The sequence below is a fragment of the Otolemur garnettii genome, unplaced genomic scaffold, assembly GCF_000181295.1.
Source record: "Otolemur garnettii isolate 467f Iridium unplaced genomic scaffold, OtoGar3 scaffold00010, whole genome shotgun sequence".
Taxonomy (NCBI): Eukaryota; Metazoa; Chordata; class Mammalia; order Primates; family Galagidae; genus Otolemur; species Otolemur garnettii.
In genome coordinates this window covers 16,895,481-16,911,152 of record NW_003852405.1, presented here as the reverse complement: position 1 = coordinate 16,911,152, position 15,672 = coordinate 16,895,481, and the positions used below count along the sequence as shown (strand labels likewise).

At 38.3% G+C, this 15,672-nt stretch overlaps 1 protein-coding gene and 1 pseudogene across 1 annotated transcript in view; one reads left to right on the top strand and one right to left on the bottom strand.

The window, feature by feature from the left end:
- The window catches only part of BRDT (bromodomain testis associated), a 74,909-nt gene extending 65,210 nt beyond the window's left edge, over window positions 1-9,699 (top strand). Inside the window, exon 18 of the mRNA XM_012801622.1 lies at window positions 9,631-9,699. Coding sequence (XP_012657076.1) covers window positions 9,631-9,699 — 69 coding nt within the window. The remainder of the gene's footprint in view (window positions 1-9,630) is intronic.
- A 2,239-nt stretch (window positions 9,700-11,938) lies between these two features.
- On the bottom strand, window positions 11,939-12,026 carry LOC111723331 (annotated as a pseudogene).
- Window positions 12,027-15,672: the final 3,646 nt, after the last annotated feature.

Genomic DNA, 15,672 nt, shown 5'->3' with positions numbered 1-15,672 from the left:
CAGGTCCAGGTTCAAACCTGCCACCCTTGGTCTGTGGGGCCAGCGCTCTACTCACTGAGCCACAGGTGCACCATGTTATATCATTCCATGTTTAGCGTTAAGAGATTTACAATAGTGTACTTCCATTTCTTCTCTCTCAGCCTTATGCTATTGCTTAACTCCTCAAATTATCTCTTTAAATTTCTTAAATAATATTTTTTCTTTTTTTATGAAATTAAAAACCATCAGAGATACTTATTTAATGTGCTTAATATAAACATTAAGCTTTATAGGCTTCTTATAAATTATTACCTTTACTATTCCTTCTTATATATCTTCTTATACCCTATTATACCTTCTTGGCTCAGGCCTGTAATCTTAGCACTTTGGGAGATCAAGGTGGGAGGATTGCTTGAGGCAAAGAGTTCAAGTCCAGTCTGGGCAACATAGAGATAGACCCCATCTCTACAAAATATTAAAAAACTGGATGGCCATAGTGGTGTACACCTATAGTCCCAGCTACTGTGTTGGCTGAGGTGGGAGGATCACATGAGCCCAGGGATTTGAGGGTACAGTCAATGATGACTGGATCATTGCACTGTACCCTGGGTGACTGAGACTGTGTCTCAAAAACAAGAAAAAAAAAAGTATTACCTGAAATCACTAAGACTGAAAAATCATTTATAATACCTAAGACATTAGCATAAAATTCCATGAAAAGCATTTGCTTGAGGCCAGGTGCAGTGGCTCATGCCTGTAATCCTAGCACTCTGGTAGGGCAAGGCCAGGTAGATTGCCTGAGCTCACATGTTTGAGACCAGCCTAAGCAAGGGCGAGACCCTGCCTCTAAAAATACTGGGCATTGTGGTGGGTGCCTATAGTCCCAGATACTTGGGAGGCTGAGGCAGGAGGATCACTTGAGCACAAGAGTTTGAGATAGAAGCGAGCTATGATGATGCCATGCGCTCTCTAACCAGGACAGTGACGTGAAACAATGTCAAAAAAAAGAAAAAAAAACCCAAAATCTCCTCTTGATGTTCAATGCCACTTTCTCCATACGTCTCAAAACATTTAATAACTAATAGGCTTGGCACCTATAGCTCAAGTAGCTAAGGCACCAGACACATACACCAGAGCTGGCAGGTTCGAACCCAGCCTGGGCCTGCCAAACAACAATGACAACTACAACCAAAAAATAGCCGGGCATTGTGGTGGGCGCCTGTAGTCCCAGCTACTTGGGAGGCTGAGGCAAGAGAATAGCTTAAGCCCAAGAGTTGGAGGTTACTGTGAGCTTTGATGCCACAGCACTCTACCCAGGGCAACAGCTTGAGGCTCTGTCTCAAAAAACAAACAAACAAAAAAACTGTCTAATAATATGGAATAATGACTCACTAAACAAAAAAGCTGATGAAGTATTTTTAATTGTTTGATCAATTTGTAGAAAACAAGGTCTATTTTGAGAATAATTTTCCATATAAGACAAAGGAGGGAGCACTTGTTTCAGTATCACTAAATTAGTCCATGACATCTGTTCCCCTGTCTTTTGCTAAAACATGGAAACTAAAATGACAATAAAAAGATGAAAGGGGCATTAAACCCCCAAAACAACAGATGACTTCACAAGAGTTTGGGAAGTCAAAAATAACTGCATGTGTGGTAACTGTCTCAGCCTAAATAATAATTTTTAAAAATGTTATATTTACCTATGCAGTTACCGTTTCCAGTATTCTTCATTCCTTTGTTCAGATTCAGATTTTTTTTTTTTTTTAAGCAGAGCCTCAAGCTGTCACCCTGGTAGAGTGCTGTGTCATCACAACTCACAGCAACCTCTAACTCCTGGTTTAAACAATTCTCTTGCCTCAGCCTCCCAAATAGCTGGGACTACAGGCGCCTGCCGCAACGCCCAGCTATTTTTTGGCTGCAGTTGTCATTGTTGTTTGACAGGCCTGGGCTGGATTTGAACCTGCCAGCTCTAGTGTATGTGGCTGACAGCTTAGCCACTTGAGTTACAGGCGCGGAACCCAGATCCAGATTTCTAAATAGTACAATTTTCCTTTTCCCTAAAGGAATTCCCTACTTATAGTAAGAAAGTAAATATGCTGTTGATAAATGCTTTTAGCTTTTGGGTATCTGAAAATGCCTTTTGTTTTTCATTGATAGACTTTATTTTTTAGAGCAGTTTTAGTTTCATAGCAGAAATGAACTGAAAGTTCAGAGTTACCATATACTGTACTCTCTACACACATACACCTTCTCCCCCACCACCAACATTAACACATCATTGTCAACCTTAGTTTAATCAAGCAGAGTCCATAGTTTACATTAAAGTTCACATGGTATTGTAGTTTGTGTGGAGGTTTTTTTTTTTTGAGACAGAGTCTCACTATGTCACCCACGGTAGAGTTCTGTGGCATCACAGCTCACAGCAACTTCAAACTCTTGGGCTTAAGTGATTCTCTTGCCTCAGCCTCCCAAATAGCTGGGACTACAGGTGCCTGCCACAATGCCCGGCTGTTTTTTGTTGCACTTGTCATTGTTAGTTAGCTGGCCTGGGCTGGGTTTGAACCTGCCAACTTTGGTGTATGTGGCCGGCACTATAACCACTGTGCTATCAGTGCTGAACCAGTTTTTGTGGGTTTTGACATGTGTATAAGGACATTTCAACCATTTTATAGTTCCATACAGAATAATTTCCCTGCCCTAGAAGTTCCCTATGCCCCACCTATCTACTCCTCCCTTTCAAAACCCTGACAACTACTAGTAGTTTTACTATCTTTATGGTTTTGCCTTTTCCATAATGTTTTATATAGTTGGAATCATATAATATGTAGCCTTTGAAAACTGTCTTCTTTCACTTAACAATGTGCATTTAGGGTCTCTCTGTATCTTTTTGTGGCTTGATAGCCCATTTCTTTTTAAGAAGTAATTATTTTAATTGACAGATAAAAATTGTATATACTTACAGTATACAACAGGGGGTGTCAACCTGCGGTCACAGGCCACATGCTGATTTTGTAAAGACTTTTTTGCTTATCTGTGGTGTCAGCTATCATGAAAAGTATGCATGAACTTTTTTTTGTAATAAGCTTTCATTAGCATTTGTATATTTAATGCATGACTCAAGACTCTTGAGCACGCATTCTTCTTTCTCTCTTCTTCTAATGGGCAGCAGAGGGAAAAAAATGTTGGGCACCCCCAACAACAGGATATTTTGAAACATGTACATTGTGGAATGGCTACATGAAGCTAAGTAACATATGTATTAGCCCCCTTTTTTTTTTTTTTTTTTTTTTTTTTTGGTGGTGGTGAGGATGCTTAAAAATCCAAAACATTGTGATTGGCTGGGCAACGGTAGATCAGTGGTTAGGGCACCGGCCACATGCTCTAGGCTGCTGGGTTTGAACCTGGCCTGAGCCTGCTAAACAAACAAAAAAAATATCCAGGCATTGTGGCAAGCACCTGTAGTCCCAGCTATTCTGGAGGCTGAGGCAAGAGAATCGGTGAGTCCAAGAGTTTAACATTGCTATGAGTGATGAGACCACAGCACTCTACCAAAGGTGACAAAGTAAGATTCTGTCTCAATTTTAAAAAACATTGTGATTAACTGTAGTTACCACATTGTACATGAGAGCTCTTTAATTCATCCTTAACTGAAATTTTGTATCCTTTGATTGTTCCTTCCCCTCCCTACCCCTGGTAACTACTACTCTATTCTCATTTTCTATGGGTTCAGCTTTTTAAAATTCCACATATAAGTCAGGTAGTATTTACCTTTCTATGCCTCGACTCTTTTACTTAACATAATGTTAATAATGAACTAAGTTCATCCAGGTGGTTGCAAATGGCAGGATTTTCTTCTTTTTAATGACTAAATAGTATTCCATTGCATATATATAAATGTATGCACACACACCCCCCACATTTCCTTTATCCATCCAGCCATTGCTGGACACTTTGGTTGATTTCTTGACTATTGTGCTAGACACTGGTTTAGTACAGAACTATATTCTATTATACAGATGTACCATAGTTATTTATCTACCTATTGAAGGGAGTCTTGGTTACCTCCAAGTTATGGCAATTATAAAAGAAAGCCACTATAAATATTTGCAAGTTTTTGTGTGGATGTGTTTCCAACTTGTCTTCAATTTTTTGAAAGACATTTTTGGTGAATACAGAATTCTAGATTGTTAGTGTTTTTTTAGTTTTTTTTTTTTTTTTTTTTGAGACAGAGCCTTAAGCTGTCCCCCTGGGTAGAGTGCCATGGCTTCACTGCTCACAGCAACCTCCAACTCCTGGGCTCAAGCGAGTCTCCTGTCCCAGCCTCCCAAGTAGCTGGGACCACAGGCGTCGGCCACAACGCTCGGCTGTTTTTTGGTTGCAGCCATTATTGTTGTTTGGCGGGCCCGGGCTGGATTCGAACCCGCCACCTTAGGTGTATGTGGCTGGTGCCTTAGCCGCTTGAGCCACAGGCGCCAAGCCATTTTCTTTAGTTCTTTAAAGATACTCCTTCACTGCAATCATCACTGTCTCACTGATTGAATTATTTCCAGTGAGAATTCTGATGTTATTATCTTTGTTCCTCTGCACAATATGTCATTCCTCCTGTTTTTAACATTTGTATCAATCACGGGATTTCAGGAGTTGTTTTCTTCATGTTTCTTGTATTTTGTTGAGCTTACTGAGTATGTGTATTTATAATTTTCATCAAGCTTAGAAAAATTTTTGCCATTATTTCTTTAAATAATGTCCTCCTTGTCCCCTTTTCAGGACTATAATTGTTCATTTGTTAGTCTGTTTAAACTTGTCCCACAGCTCACTAATGCTCTTTTAATTTTTTAAATTCTTTTTTCCCTTCGAATTTCATTGTGAGTAAATTGACTATATTTTCTTCAGTGTCTGTAATCTTCTGTTAGTCCCATCAAGTGTATTATTTTTCATCTCAGACATTGCAGTTATCTCTAGGTGTTTAAAAATCTCTGGGATTTTTAAAAATACCTTCTATTTCTTTATCAAACTTCTGAGAAAATGGAATAGAGTTATAACTTTTTTTTTTTTTTTTTTTTGTAGAGACAGAGTCTCACTTTATAACCCTGGGTAGAGTGCTGTAGCATCACACAGCTCACAGCAACCTCCAACTCCTGGGCATAGGCGATTCTCTTGCCTCAGCTTCCCAAGTAGCTGGGACTACAGGTGCCCGCCACAATGCCTGGCTATTTTTTTGTTGCAGTTTGGCCGGGGCCAGGTTTGAACCCATCACCCTTTGTATATGGGGCTGGCGCCCTACCGACTGATCCATAGGTGCCGCCCGAGTTATAACTTTTAGTGGGCTTCTCTGCTGATACTAATACCTCTGCCAGTTTCAGTTCAATTTCAGTTGATTGATTAGTCTCTGCTTTGTGTAAAGTGTTTTTCTGCTTCTTTGTATACCTGATAATCATTAATGTCAAATATTGTAAGTTTTACCTTGTTGGGTGCTAGATATTTTGGTAATTCTGGGAAAGACATGTAAGTTCATAGGACATGTGGGAACATTAGTTTGAGAAGAAAAGGGCCTTTGGCTTTGACCATAGTATTGGTTAATAATTTTCTAGGAAGTCTCAGCACCTGTGGCTCAAGTGGCTAAGGTGCCAGCCACGTACACCTGAGCTGGCAGGTTCGAATCCAGCCTGGGCCCTCCAAACAACAATGATGGCAGCAACCAAAAAATAGCTGGGCATTGTGGCAGGCGCCTGTTGTCCCAGCTATTTGGGAGGCTGAGGCAAGAGAATCGCTTAAGCCCAGGAGTTGGCGGTTGCTGTGAGCTATGATGCCACTGCAGTCTACCCAGGGCGACAGCTTGAGGCTCTGTCTCAAAAAACAAAAAAATTTTCTAGGAAATAATGAACAATGTTTTATCAGCTTTATATTGTATAATACTAAGATAGAAACAGATTGCATTTAACAGTTCTATAACATATGGTGGAGTTTACATTGGAACAGAGTGGTCTGTTTTATTTTGCTTTGTTTTGTGTTTGAGGCAGTGTTTTGCTCTATTGCCCAAGCTTAGAGTGCAGTGGTGTCGTCAGAGCTTACTGAAACCTTAAACTCCTGAGCTTAAGCAATCCTCTTGCCTCAGCCTCCTAAGTAGCTGGGACTATAGGTACATGTTACCACGCCTGGCTAATTTTTCTATTTTTTTATAGAGATGAGGTCTCACTGTGTTACTCAGGCTGGTCAAATCCTGGGCCTCAAACAGTCCTCCTGCCTCAGCCTCCAAAGTGCTAGGATTCAGGTGTGAACCGCCATACCTGGCCTGAAAAGTATGGTCTTATGGAACTTCCTACAATGATAGAAATGTGCTTTATTTATTATCAAATTCAATAGTAATTAACCACATATAGCTATAGAGTACTTGAAATGTGGCCAGTGCAACTAAGGAACAGAATTTAAACTTTACTTAATTTAATTATTTAAATTGAAATCGCAGTTTTTTTTTTCTTATGACAGAGTCTCACTCTGTTGCCCCAGGTTACAGTGCCATGGTGTCAAAGCTCACAGCGACCTCCAATTCCTGTGCTCAAGAGATTCCTCTTGTTTCAGCCTCCCAATTAGCTGGGACTAACAGACACCTGCTACAACACCCAGCTAGTTTTTCTATTTTTAGAAGAAATGGAGTCTTACTCTTGCTCAGGCTGGTCTTGAACTCCTAAGCTCAAGCAGTCCACCTATCTCAGCCTCCCAGTGTGCTAGGATTACAGGCATGAGCCACCATGTTGTAGCAGTCTAGGCTTGGTAGAGAGAAAGAATCACCCAACACTGGAGGCAGAAGAGAAAGGAGTTTTATTTCAGCCCCCGGAACTACAGCAGACTAAAATCCAAAATGGCAAGTTCCCTGACCAGCTCAGTCCCTGTCCTTTTATTGGACGCCCAAGTAGACAGACAAAGGAATTATCATATTTCCTCTCATTGGAGGTGTCAGATCACGTGCAGGGTTTACAGAAGCAGAAGCAAGCAGCAAGTATTAGTTTCAAGGACCCAGGAAGTTAATTTTTACAAATTCCTAAGAGCTGGTTTATCACAGAGACGACCTTGCAGATGTGTCCTTGGGCTTCTGTGAGAAGCCATTTGTTTTTCCAGACTTCACTTTTCTCAGATATTCTCTCTCAACCATACCTGGCCTAAATAGCAACTTTTTGATATTATCTTAATTTTGGGGGGGTTTTAAGAAATTAATTATCAAGTGTCATTAGTACTTGACCAGAAATATTTTTCTAGTGACCTAAGATCATATTTCTCCTCATGGCACTCTCAAAGACATGACTACAGTCACCCCCAAGTGATTTCATAGCCTACTTGCCACCTAACAACCCAACTAGACAACCTTATATAATCCCCAATAGCGTAAGCACTATTCTGGACCTCAGCTAGACTTGGACCCCTCTGAAATGTGACCAATAATGTCAAATCTAGCATCTTAATGACTAACAACCTGATCTTGGGTAACTTGATTCTTAGTAGTGCAGCTTCCAAAAGTTCATGCCTGCCAGTTCCCTTGACTAAGCTTTTGATCTTAAATTTGAATAGCTGAAGAGTAGATTTGGACCACAGAGAAAAGAATATCGGATGAGCATTAGCTAAGATTAAATTCCTGGTATCTGAGGTTAATTGGTGCAGAAAATAACCAATTTTCTATCGATAATTGTTCCATGTACACATATTTTAGTCACTATGGAAGAAAATCTAAAATAAGCCAACCATCTAAACTTTAAATAAAAACAGATTTCATTACATCTTCTTCAAATTTTGCCATATGTCTGGATACTTATGGCAGTACTGCATGATATTTAAACTAGGGCAATGTATCCAACTCTTATTTTGGAGGCTTAAAATAGAACTTTAAGGAACTATCTGAGCAGACACTTGACATCCTAGGAACTAGGCATTAGGAAGGTAGCCTGGGTTAGGATTTAAGAAGTATTCTTTGTCTCCAAGGCAAATTTTAAGAAATTTTTGTAGTTTATAAGAGACATACCTTTTAAATATATTTTTGTTGGTAAATCATAATTCCAAATCTTTCCCCACATAGCTAATAAGAATGCCAGTTCCCATTCAGGAACCAACCAACTGATTATAAATTGGTGCTTTTACCTATCACTTTGGTCTGTTGCTATTATTCAAAAAAAAATTTTTTTTAACTTTAATACTTGATGTCATTTCAGATGCTACAGAATATCTAATCCTTATAACAAGGGCTTTTAGAAAAGGCTTCAGGGAGTCTCTCTCAACTCATTCTGATTCGAGGGGCTATCAGAAAAAAGAAAAGAAAAGGCATCAGAATGTAGTAAACATTTGTTTCCTTTGTCTTAATTAGTGTTTCCTTTTTTTTTTTCTTTTGAGACAGAGTCTCACTTCGTCGCCCTTGGTAGAGTGCTGTGTGTGGCCTCATAGCTCATAGCAACCTCCAACTCCTGGGCTCAAGCGATCCTCCTGCCTCATCTTCCCAAGTAGCTGGGACTACAGGCGCCTACCACAGTGCCCGTATTTATTTATTTATTTTTTTAGAGATGGGGTCTCGCTTTTGCTCAACTGATCTCTAACTCCTGAGCTTATCAATCCATCTGCCTTGGTCTCCCAGAGTGCTAGGATTACAGGTGTGAGCCTCCACACCAGCCTTGTTTTTTGTATTTTTTTTTCTTTTTTTGAGACAGAGTCTCATTACGTTGCCCTTGGTAGAGTGCTGTGGTGTCACACCTCATAGCAACCTCAAACTCCTAGGCTCAAGGCAATTCTCTTGCCTCAGCCTCCTCAGTAGCTGGCTACAGCCCACCATAACACTTGGATATTTTTTTGTGGTAGTTGTTGTTTAGGAGGCCTGGGCTGGGTTCAAACCCACCAGCTGGCACCTTAACCACTGAGGTACAGGCGCCAAGCCTATTTTTAATATATTTTTTTAAACTTAGGGCTGTGTACAAATAGGAGTTGTTTGTATTTTTAATAGCTTTTGAGCACTTAAAGTATTGTACCAAGTGTCTTCCATGTAACCTAATTCGATCTTCATAAATACCTATACATAGAATAGTCTTGGTTAAGTAATTTGCCTTAGCTTACACAGTAAGTGGCAGAGTCAAGGCCAGGCTATAGGCTTAATATTACATATTATAGTTCTGTCACATAAGGAAGATAGTGACTTATTCAGAAAATAGTTTTATGTGGCTAATACTATGTTGGTCACAGAAATAAATAAGAATTGTGCTCTCAGGTCATGTTCTTATTAATACCCACTCTATCATAAGGTGCCATAGGTCAGTGGTTAGAGTGCTATCTTTGTAAACCAGGGGTTGAGAGTTCAATCCTCACCTGGGCCTCTTGCTGATGTAAAAAAATAAAAATAAAAAAATACCCGCTCTGTCAACATTGAGTTTTCTCTTTTACTTGAAGACAGAGGCCAGACATAGTGTTCTTATAGATTTTAATTTTTATTTATCACATGAAACAATATATTAACAAAAATCAGGTAGTATTTGAATAGAAATCAAAAATTATATACAAATACATTATGTTCAAGTTTTCATTTTGTATGCTGTTTCCAAATATTGCATCATTATTTTTATGTAGTTGTAATAAAGGTATACATTTTTAAAGTAACATTATAATTTTCTCTTTCTACAGATGGCGGGTACCATTGATATGACTCTTCAAAGTGACATTATGACAATGTTCGAAAACAATTTTGATTAAAACTCAGTTTTTAAATTATCCATCAACTTAAAATGAATGATAAAAGATTGAAATGCATATGGTAAAATGATTGCTTTCAGATACCAAGCTTATATTGCATTTTTACTGCTCTAAAATGATTAAAAATTTTTCACGACATTTTTTATTAGCTATATGTTCATTTTCTTAGTGATATAATTTGCAGGAAATTTTATAATTTTGGATTCAAATTTTAATTTGAATAAATTGCAGATATTATTCATTGTCAATGTTATAGGCCCCTTTCTAAAGCAATGAGAATACAAGTGAAAGTCTCTCTCCGCCTATTTTAAAAGGAAGAGTATGGTTTTCTAATTCAATAAGTGAAAAATAATGAAGAATATATACAGTGTATTAAAAACATAGTTCCTGTTGAGTTTATAACTTTTAAAACAAGTATTTGTCTTCACAAATGCTAAGAGCTTCTAACAAATAATTGGTTTCATTCAGTGTCAGATTACATAAGATTCTCCGATGATCTATATCCAAAATTTATATTGAAATTTAGTTTAAAGAAATATTACCCATGGTTTGAAAGATGTTGAATTTGAGGTCAAATAACTAAATATTAAACATTTTGGTAATATTCAGTAGTAAGTATTATGTAAGTAAGTTTCTATAGGAACTTGTGAGACATTTCTTAATATGCATATGTGATAGCAATGAATGTTTATAAATATTTTACTTAACAGACTTTTATTTAAATATTCTGTAAAATATTTCTGTTTTATCGTTTTCAAGTTGCATTTTTGTATAAATCATGTGTGTCCACTTTATGTATTTTAAAATTTTGAACCCTTGAAGTGTAACATGATTTGGATGGTGTCCTGATACCATCCAAAGTAAAAATTCAAAATGTGTATGTATTATATAGAGAAAAAGAAAAAGTTTTCTTGACGTCTTTGTTTTCATAATTTATATGATAAATTTTTGACATATCTTTAAATTATCAGGCATTTCTAAAACATAACTAACTAGTGGTTAAAATACTGGTGTTAGGCAGGGCACAGTGGCTCACACCTATAATCCTAGTACTCTGGGAGGCCTAGGCGGGTGGATCGCTTGAGCTCACAAGTTTGAAAGCAGCCTGTGCAACATTGAGACCCCATCTCTACTAAAAATAGAAAAACTGAGGCAAGAGGATTGCTTGAGCCCAAGAATTTGAGGGTGATAGTTATTCCTATCCAACTGGATTTTTAACTAAGAAATCAGTAAACAGTATGTATTATGTTGTCCTAGAAGTTTATATGTAGTACATATAAGTTTCTGTACATAATATGATTACAGAGACCTAAGGTATGGTTATCATGTTTAACCAACGTGATGATTAACCTGTTAGACTAAGAGTCTGTAAAGGGCTGGCACGTTTTGAATACTTAAACTTTTATTAGGTTAGAAGACAGTTTGGCAAAGAAAAATACTGGCTTATAATTGATCCTTCCTACATTGTACATTATTTTTTTAGTAAAAAATTGTTTGGCTTCTCTTACTGTATACAGCTGCCTTCAACAAAAGCCTACTTTTTTGAGGACCCCTTTGGGTCCCATCTCTCACCTCTCTGCAATTCTTAAAACCTTTTAATTGTGTTTTCTAGTATTCATGATAAGTCAGCAACAACTTTCCCTACACAGTGAACCTTTTTGCTTATTTCTTTCCTCTTTTTTGTTCTGAGCTGTAATGAAACTATAGTCTCTGGACCTGTTGCATCCTCATCATCGAGGGACATTTGTTAGAAATACCCATTCTTGGGCAGCACCTGTTGCTCAATGAGTAGGGTGCCGGCCCCATATACAAAGGGTGGCAGGTTTGAACCTGGCCCCAGAAACGGCAACAAAAAATAGCTGGGCACTGTGGCAGCTGCCTGTAGTTCCAGCTACTCGGGAGGCTGAGGCAAGAGAATTGCCTAAGCCAAGGAGTTGGAGGTTGCTGTGAGCTGTGACACTATGGCACTCTACTGAGGGCAATAAAGTGAGACTCTGTCTCTAAAAATAAAAAGAAAAAAGAAGAAGAAAGAAATACCCATTCTTTGACTTCAGACTTCCTAAATAAGAAACTCTGGGCATGGGGCCAGCAATCTATAGTTGAACAAACCTTCCTGGTGTTTCTCATACACACTGCAGTTTGAGCCCCGCTGTTCTGACCGAATCCTGGAGCCTCCCGTTTAGTGCTTGTATCCTCATAGCTTTTCCTTCTCCACCTCCCCATTTCTTTCAAGTCAGACTGGCTGACTGGTAAAGTGTGGGGTAACAAAGTTTGAGGGAAATGCATCTCACACACCCAGTCATCACAATTATGAACTACAAAAGGATTGCCTTGTGATTTTTCCTACCTTTGTGGTGCAGACCACTTGCAGACCGTTCTCTCCCTGCCCCCTCCCCAGAAAACCCCAGCTTTCTACTCTTAAATGATCCTCAGACTATACCACACATAGTCATTTACCATGCCAGGTTCACTCCTTCTTGTTCCCAGAGATTTTAGTCTCTATCCTATTATTACTTTCTAACTGACACTTCTCAATCTTTTGACTTCTCTCCTGAAGTTCTTGATTATCAGGCTTAGCCTCTGCCACTCACTTCTTTCATTACCAATAACTGAAACCCTTCCTTAGTCTCAATTTCAAGGATCCTATTCTCTCATTACTTCCTACTTTTTCTAGCTTACTCCATATAGGGCCTTGACTCCATCCATTCTCAGGCTTCACCAGGACTTAACAGCCCATTAACTCTACAGCTTTGCATGGTACCTCTCCCCTTCATGCCCTAGCTTCTCCACCTACCCTAAATTTGTGGTACATTATATTAGTCCCTTGCATATCCTCTCAGCTCCCCATTCTTTGCTCCTTTCTTCATTATATTTGATTCGCAAAACTCAAATCCTTAAATCTGACTGCTAACTCTGCACTGATGAAGGTCAATAACCAGTTTCACTTTAAATTTTTGAGTATAAACTCAAATGAGCCTTAATGCTGGCCAGAAGTCTGTTTCCATGGTCTGTTCACTCGCCCTAGGCAGTCAATTACTTTATGTCTCCATTCTACTCAGATCTCCACCCAATACCACCTTCCCCATCATCAGTCCCTGCTACCTTTTTTCTTCTTTTTCACTGAAAAGGGAACCAGTCTGAGACCTTACGTAAACCTGTAATACCACATCTACAAGTATCGCTGTTTTCATATGCTCTGCTTTCCCCTGTTACTAAGAATGAATTAATTGTTCATGCTCTCTGTTAAGGTGAATCTCTTAAGATTTTTCCCACATCTTCCCAAGAACATTGCTGTAGGCAGGAATTCTCATGGCCACAATCAATATTCCCTCTTGTAGATACTTATCAGCAAGTAAAATAAACTGTTTTTTTTTTCCTGGAAGATCAATTCAGTCAGAAGAAAATATGGGCTTTCTTCCTAAAGTTGCCTCCTAACATCCTTGGCCCATTCTTATTTATCGGAGTCTTGCTTTGTCACCCAGCCGGAGTACAGTGGCACAATTATGGCTCATGCAGTGTCATCCCACTCGGTTCAGGCAATTCTCCTGCCTCAGCCTCCCTAGTAGCTGGAACTACACCAGCACCACCTCTGCCCTCACTAATTTTTTTCATTTTACTTAGTGCAGGGTTCTGCACTGTTGCCCCCGCTGACTTGAACTGGACTTGAGCCATCTTCCCATCTTAGCCTCCCAAGCAGATAGGATTATAGACATGAACCACCATGCTTGGCTATAGTGACTTTTTAAAAGTTATTAAGTCAAAACTCACCCTTTAAAAAGCATACAATTTAGTGGGGTTTTTTAGTGTACTCTATAGAAATTCTTGTTTATGACTTTTTATATATTCTGGATATTAACATTTTATATTACAAATATTGTTTGTATATGTTACTAGTAATTTACTAATTTGTACAAAATTGTGTAGAAACCAACACTTGAAGCCAACTTGCCAGTTCAAAAATTGTGCTGCAAATTGTTTATATACAAATACCATACCCAGTTATCAATTATAGAATTTTTTTTAATTACAAACATTTTAGATATAACTTAAAGATAAAACTTAGTGATATTAAGACAGTTTCTCCTCCTCCACCCTAACTATTGAGAGATGAAAGCTTGTATATTATTCTGGCTCATTTATGCTCTTCTAGCCATGGATGTGTAGAGGACTTGAGGGACTTCTTTAACAAAAATATGTTACTTGGCAACTGATTTGTTTTTAAATACCTCAAGGTCATTACATGGATATATACTAATTCATTCATTTTAAAAGGCTGTACAGCATTTATTAGTATAGGTATAATTTACATAAATAATCCTCTGTTCCTTTAGTTACTTACAGCCTTTCTGCACCATGAACAATGATGAAGTAATAGCCTGTTTATATAGCCTTACAAAAGTGTTCTATCTCTAAAGGGTAGAGCTTTTATAATGGGATTAGTGGGTCAGAAAGTATAGTCAAAGGGAGTAATTTTTTGTTTTGTTTGAAAAAGAGACTCATGCTGTTGCCCAAGGCTAAAGCGCCATGGCTTCATTCTAGCTCACTACAACCTCAAACTCTTGGGTTCAAAGGCTCTTCCTGCCTCAGCCTCCCAAGTAGCTGGGAGTACATGTGTGCACCACCATACCTGGCTAATTTTTCTATTTTTTGTAAAGTCAGGGTCTCATTCTTGCTCAGGCTGGTCTCAAACTCCTCAGCACAACCAATCCTAGCAGTCCCACCATCACCTGGCCTCAAAGAGAGTAGTTTTAATTGTAATCGATGGTGCCAGATAACCGTTCTAAAAAAGCAGTTCACATTTCTACAAGTTTGAAAATACCACTTTCCCCTTGTCCTCACTAGCATGGAGGTTCTTGTCCTCGTCATTTTTGTTAATCTAAATGAAAAAAACTACAATTTGTTTCTTTAGTTTGTACTTCTCAGACTACAGGTAGAATTGCCTGGTCATTCATTTTGGGTATCTTGGTATCTTTTTTTTTTTAAATCAATTTGTATTCTGTTTTTCTTTTTCTTCTTCTTTTTTTTTTTTTTTTTCTTCCTTTGGGGACTTTTTATCTATCAAAACTTGCTTGTGTTTTAAGGTTTGTCCTTTTTTCCATAAAAATTTTAAATTTTATGTTGTCATTCTTTTCCTTCACCCTGTCTGGGTATTCTGCCTTGTTTAGGAGTGTGATCCCACATCAAGATGATAAAATACATGTCTTTTGCACATAAAAGTCTAAATTACAGAGGTACTAAAGCTATTTTTATATATGGTCTGAATTAGGGGATTAGCTCTTTTTTCTTTCAAATGAATTGTCAGTTATGTCACCAATTCAGAGGTTTTGTTTACTAAACCTCTGAATTGCATAGCTGTCACTCAATAAAAATTTATGATGCTTTTATTTGTAAAAGTTGTACCAACTTAAACACCATTAGGATTTTAATTGAGATTGTATTAGAATTAAACATAGAGACCTACCAATTTTATTTCCAGTTTTATAAATGTATCCTTCATGGAGCCATTTTTTGAGTCATTGCCAGTCTCAAAAGAGGCAGCCCAAAATTAGTTGTGAGCAGAGCAGTAAGCAGTTAGGATGGCAGGACTTTGAGATCAGTTGCTTGGAGCCATTTCAGCATGCTCATTGTGCCACGGGCTATGATGACCTGAGAAAGTTGAAGGAAGGTCTTCAAGAGGCCAAAAATCTCAAGCTGTCTATAAGCAAAAGCCAGATCACCACAAATTAAGAGCAGGAAATTAACTCATGATCAAATCTGAATGGCATTAGAAAGCAAGCTATGTCAACTGAAAGCAGAAACAAACGACAAATACAGACCCACTATCTCTAACCCCATTCTCTCTAGGACTTCAGAAAACAAAGTATTGAAATAGACTTAATTTTTAAAGATCTCAACCCGGCTCCACACCTGTGGCTCAAGCAGCTAAGGTACCAGCCACATACACCTGAGCTGGCGGGTTGGAATCCAGCCTGG